Below are 6375 nucleotides of genomic sequence, written 5' to 3'. Positions count from 1 at the left end.
GTTAATCACGAGTTCCCTTAAAAAAAGATATACTTAATTTATGGAAATAAATTATGTTATTATAATTATTTTCTGTAATTTAATACTGTCAGGGCTCGTACTGCGTATTAAGGGGTCGGGTGAATGGTTTAGGATATTCCCCAGATGAACGACTGATGCCATACTTGGAGTTAGCTAGATTTGGGTCAGCAATATTGATTTAGGCGTTTGATTTGCTGTACGATTTAATATTTGTATTAGTCGAGCGTTGGCGCACGAAGACCCACACTTTTCATTTGTCGTGTGGGAGTGCACTGTCATTCTAGAGTATGTTGCATTGCAACTTGGGCTCCCAATCGACGGGAGTGCCGTAACGAGCGTAAATGCTATAGCTAAGCCGACTACTCTTTGTTATAGCCTACTAGGAGTCTCGCCTGCCGGTGCTAAGTCCAATTTTACAAGTTTGAAATTTTCATGGCTGAAAGCCAATTTTGAACATTTATCAATTAATGCGACTGAGCATGAGGTGATGTGCGCAGCTCGAGCGTACATTATGCATATTATAGGGGGTGTACTGATACCCAATGCGAACAACAACAGGGTTTATTTGATATATTTACCCCTATTAGCTAAATTGCAGAATGTTCGCTCGTATAATTAAGGTTCCGTAGTTCTGGCTATGTTGTATCGTGAGCTTTATTGGACGACAAAACCTAATACCGTAGACATAGGCGAATGCCTTCTATTGCTCCAGTCATGGGCTCTTTATCGGATGCCATTCTTGGCATCAGTTAAGCATCAACCATACGTATTTCCATTAGTGAACAGGTGATAAATTTTAACTTGTTATTAATTGACATTTTTTTTTCTAATGATACTATTCTAACGATACTATTCTAACATGTAATTTGTTTTTGTAGATGGAGTTATTATCCAGGTATCGGGAGGTCATGCACTGTCCCGATATATCGTCTTATGATTGAACAACATGCCAGAAAAAGGGTAAGCTATTCCAATATTCGTGACATGTAATTACTTTGTATATTTTACTCGATCCGTATTAAATTTTAACCATGTTATTAATTGTGCAGTTTATCTGGATGTCGTATCGAAGACTGAAAATTGCGGTTGTTATACCCTCGTCTACCCACATTCATTTTCACCTGTGGTGCATTAACGCACCAATTATCAATTTCTAAATAGTCGAGTGGTATAACGGGGATCGAGTACTCTGGCAATTTGGTTGCATCCAGTATATCCCGCATCCGCAAATGCAGTTGGGGAAGATTCACTTAATCAACAAGAGAGGAAAACATGGAAATAATTAGGGAGTTGTGCACCGAAAATATATTGTAGTGTGGGATAATTGGATGGCACGGAGACCTCAGATGGATATTTCTTTCGATTTGCAACCATCGTTAGAGTACATACAATGGTACTCTAGTATGGGAAAATCATATTTACTTGGTGGGCAGTCGATTGTCACTACAGGAAAATAGGGCTTTAGCGGCGTTTTATCAAAAAACGCCACAAAAATTATAAAAAACGGAGCAATAGCGGCGTTTTACCAAAAATGCCGCTAAAAACAGAGCAATAGCGGCATTTTTTGTTAAAACGCCGCTAAAAACCAGAGCAGTAGCGGCGCTTTCGATAAAACGCCGCTAAAAGTCATATAATCCCTAAAAGGGATTATATACTAAATATATATTTTTGGGTAAAAATATAGGCCCAAAATATGGGTTTGGGCAAAAAAATGAGGCCTGTTTAGAAAATGGGCCGGGCTCGGGTAAAACTTTTTTGGCCCGGGACCGGCCCGAATTATATACTAAATGTATATTTTTTTATTTTTAATCATATTGATATTTTATTTTTAATTTTAATATAATCACTTTTTATTATATTTTGAATTTGTCTATTGTTTTAATAATTGTTTTAATATCATTTTTTATTTGTTTATTGTTTTAATATTTGTTTTAAATGTATTTGATAATTTATTATATTTTAAAATTTTTTATTTAATTAAATAAGTTAAAAAAATTAATATAGGCCGGGCCGGGCCGTGCTCAGGCTTAATAATTTCATTTCGGGCTGGGCTTGGACAAATTTTTAGGCCCATATTAAATGTATTTGTTTTAAATGTATTTGATTATGGTTTAAAGGTGGTTTAAGGGTTGGGGTTTAAGATTTAGGTGTTAGGGGTTAGGGGTTAGGGGTTAAGGGTGAAGGGTTCATGGTTCAGGGCTTATGTTTTAAGATTTAAGGTTTAGGGATTAGAAGTTTAGGGTTTAGATTAGTTAGTGTTTTTTAATTATATGATAAATATTTTCTTATATAATTATAAAAGAGATAGTATTAATTTTAAAATATTGAATTAATTATCATTATAGTTTAGGATTTAGGGTTTAGGGTTTAAAGTGTATGAGTTATTATTTTAAGGTTTATGGATTATGGGTTTAGGGATTATGATTTATGGTTATGTAAGAGATAATTTCCCCATTTTCCCTAATCCGAATCTTTAAAATAATCACCCCTTTTTCCCCAATTCAAAATCCAAAATCCCCGATAAATGTTTCTTTTTCTAACAATGGTTTAGTGTGCAATTGTATACATGAACTTTAATTTAATCCAGTTCTTGTAAATTATTAACTCAATTATTGATATAACATCATTTTATATTTATATATTGCATACATAAATATTTATATTTATCCAATAGAAAAATATATTGATGTATTTATTTTTTAAAATTTGTATGATTAAATCAAAATTAAAGTTTTAACTATACATTTAAACCACAATTAGAATTTCACGTCTACAATTACACATTAAACCGAAATTCATATATAACTCTAAGATGTATCTCTATTAAAATTTAGGTGTATACATATAATTAAATGCCATTTATATAAAAATCTAAACAACTAAAGCGGACCATACTTAAAAGAATAATACTTGTATTACTGTGGCATTTTGTATTTTATTAATTCATCGATTTCATTTTATTTCTGTTAAAGTTTCCTTTTGTATTTTATATGATAATTTAAAAATTAAAAAAATCTTCAAAAAAATTTTAAAATTTTAAAATTAAAAAATAAAAAACTTAAAAATTTAATATTTAATATTTTACTTCATATTTCAGTTAAAAAATTCAATATTCAAAAATTAAAAAAATTCTAAAAAATGATAATGTCAGCACAAAAAAATTATAAGAAAAAATATAAAAAATATGTTAAAAATGAAAAAAAATCAAAATTGAGCAGTAATGGCGTTTTTGAGTAAAACGCCACAAAAAAATTGGACTATAGTGGCGTTTTTATTAAAAACGCCATAAAACACTATTATTTTTTATCCCGTTTTCAAAATCCCGCTCACAACGAAAAAAAAATTTGGTTACCCGCTTCTCATCTTCTTTCTCATCTCCTTTTACTCTCAAAATTTGCCCCCAAATTTCCCTAAAGAAGCTTTGCTTTTTTATTATTATGTTTTCAATTATTTTCAGTTATTGAATGTTTTTCCCTAAAGAAGCGTAGATTGAAGAGTACAGTGTACTAAATTAGGGTTTATTCGGCTATGAATTTTAATTTCTATATTATGTTAATTGCAGGATGATTCATTACTTGCTGATGAAAAGCTTAAGGCTCTACAAGAAGAGGTTCGTTTTAAATGGTTTAATATAAATATAATCCCTAATTCCATTTTTTTCTAATATAATCCCTCATTTTCTTAATAGCAACTTCACTTTTTTTTTCTTTGTATAATGTTAGATACAACGGTTTCTTCTTGTGAAGGAGTTGATTGTTTGAAGCTTAATAGGTTTCATAAATTTTGCAAAAAACCAGGTTGAGAGAAAGAGAGAGAGTTCATCATATGTTTGAAGAAGCAGAACAGAGACTTGATTTAATTATTGCATATGGCATCGAATACAAAAACTCTCTTGCATTTCGAGGATCTGGCTCTCCCTTCGGTATGTTTTCTGGGTTCTTTTCTTTTCATCAAAGTTTGTTTCCATTGATCATCATTGTCCAAGGTTTAGCTTCTTGGTTCTGCATCATTGGCTTGTTTCTCTACTTTTAGGAACACCTTTGGTGTTATATAACTTTTTGGTTTTCTTGAGTGGTAGTATCTGCAAATTTCTTTAACTTCTTTTGGTTCTTCCTTCATGGTTATATGATGTTTCTATATTGAATTTTTTTTTATCAAAGACCCTCTAACAGTTTCATCATGAACATGAAAAAAAAAGGGTAACTTCAAGCTTCTGCAATCTCAGTAGCAGTGTGAATTGCACACATGCAAGTATTGCTGTTTTAAAGTTTAATTCACTAATTTAGAAATCACATTGCTTAAACTCCAGTTTTAGGTTATAGTGATGAGTGCAAACAGGGGGTGCGCTCAATGCAGAGAGAAAGTCTCTAAAGTTACTTCTAAAATGACTGGTAGGAACTTTGATGGGTAAACCTCATATCATAGCAAACTAATCTCTTTAAATTGTCCAGTCTAAAAATCTTCAAAGCTAAACTCCATTTCTAAACTTTCTTGAGAAGATTTCATCAACTCAAAAATTGAGGATAAATTGGCTTGGAACAGATAAGAACGTTCAGAATAAAGGAAATTGTTGTTTATGAAGGGTAATTACTAATGAAGTGAGGGAGCTGGAATTTAGAGATCTTTGATAAATTAAGCTTAAAGCTTGGGTTGTTTATGTTTATATGCATAAGCTGAGCAGAGGCTTAATAATGTATGGATGCTTTGTGGAGTCCCTGTTTTGAATTTTAGAATCATATGTAATCTCTTTAGAAATTGGCATTAAATTGTTTTTAGGTTTTATAATAACATTTCTCTTTGTTATGTTATTATGCAACTTATTTGATTTAACGTCTTGATGCTTTTAGGAGTACTTGTTTTGAATTTTAGAACCATATGTAATTTCCTTAAAAATTGGCATTAAATTGTTTTTAGGTTTTATATTAACATTTCTCTTTGTTATGTTATTATGCAACTTATTTGATTTAAAATTTTAAAACATTTATTTACTTAAATGTTTTTGCAGGAGCAGGTTTTATTTGGTTTAAGATTCTCTAGCTTGACAATGTTAAAGCAAAATTCGGTTGGGTAATTTCTTATGTCTACTATATTGTTCTTGATTTTCATTGTAATTTTCACAGACACATACTCTCTTCCACTTTGTCATAGGGACACGAAGGAGTCAGTTATTTGAATTTCCTCAACTTAATGGCAATAATAGTTGTGGCTTGGCTTACATGTGAAATTCACCTTGTTCTGCATTAATTTTGTGAAGTACCACTAACCAATGACAAATTTAATTTGCATTTTGTTTTCTTTCGCTTTTTCATAAGTTTTGCAAAAATTAAGTCCAAATGTTGATTCTTAATTTGATATGTAATTAGCTCTAATTTCAAATAAATTTTTTCTTACCTTATAATGCAGGCTGAGAATGGGTCAGGTGAGCAAAGTTGTGGAGGTTGAAGGTTTGGAAATTTATTGTAGCATCTGCAAGGATGCTGCCAAGGATTTGAGCTTGAGCAATACTGGGGGTTCTGAATCCTGGTTCAATTCACACAGTGTTGGTGATAAGTCTGAACATATAGTAGAGCCATTCAATGTATCACTGTCTCTTTTGGTATGCAAATTTTATTGGAGCTTTTTAATTCTTCTGCTCAAGATTTATCCCTGTTTGAATTTCATTGTAGTCTCTATGTAATGTTGGTATTGGTTGGTGATTTCTATATATCTTTATATGTGCTGAAATGAAAAAGAGTGGTCTGTAGCAAAGCTAGGGAGCTGCTTTAAGGCAATCATAGTTATATCTTTTATGAACTTTTCTCTTCAGGATTTTTGTTGATCTTTGCTTGTGATAACAAGACTCTTTTGTTCTATTAGTCTCTTTTATGACTAAAACCAGTTAACATATAGTGATTTTATTATTCTGTAACTCTCTCTCTGCCTATGCCTTATGTTTTACTTGCATCCTTAATGTGGGCATCATGTGAAGCATGTCAGCATCTTGAAGGCTTTTTTTTTTAAATTTCATTACCTTTAGCGGCGTTTGTGGGAAAAGCGCCGCTAAAGGTCTTGACCTTTAGTGGCGTTTGTGGGAAAAGTGCCGCTAAAGGTCAGGACCTTTAGCGGCGTTTTTTTAAATAAACGCCACAAACTTTAGTGGCGCCGTATATAGCGGCGTTTTTTGCGGCACTTGTAAAAACGCCGCAAATAGTTTTAGCGGCGCTTAAAAGCACCACTAAAGACCTTAAAAAACGCCGCTAAAAGTTAATTTTGCTGCAGTGTGTAGTCCCCCCGCACATGCATCGACATGGGGCATTCGAGCTAGTGGCCGATATAAAGGCCGAGCCAGAGCCAAAGCCACATTTCGAGCCCGAG

General features: G+C 32.4%; 1 protein-coding gene across 3 annotated transcripts; it reads left to right on the top strand.

Moving 5' to 3' along the window:
- Nucleotides 1-3660: 3660 nt before the first annotated feature.
- LOC107934506 (uncharacterized) lies at nt 3661-5871 on the top strand. 3 transcript variants are annotated; one of them, XR_001693918.2, is made up of 4 exons: nt 3661-3943; nt 4337-4412; nt 5027-5088; nt 5425-5871. XR_001693918.2 is itself a non-coding variant. In XM_041083073.1 (3 exons), exons 1-3 carry the CDS (start codon nt 3890-3892, stop codon nt 5696-5698), a joined length of 384 nt encoding a protein of 127 aa, XP_040939007.1. In that variant the 5' UTR covers nt 3721-3889; the 3' UTR covers nt 5699-5871. The 3 variants fall into 3 exon arrangements, 2 of the variants coding, with proteins under 2 accessions (XP_040939007.1, XP_016722442.1); XM_041083073.1 differs by lacking the exon at nt 4337-4412 and having other exon boundaries at nt 3721-3943; nt 5033-5088; XM_016866953.2 differs by lacking the exon at nt 4337-4412 and having other exon boundaries at nt 3722-3943.
- The last annotated feature ends 504 nt before the right edge of the window (nt 5872-6375 follow it).

This window comes from Gossypium hirsutum, chromosome A12, assembly GCF_007990345.1.
Source record: "Gossypium hirsutum isolate 1008001.06 chromosome A12, Gossypium_hirsutum_v2.1, whole genome shotgun sequence".
Classification (NCBI taxonomy): Eukaryota; Viridiplantae; Streptophyta; class Magnoliopsida; order Malvales; family Malvaceae; genus Gossypium; species Gossypium hirsutum.
This window is presented reverse-complemented; position numbering and strand designations above follow the sequence as displayed.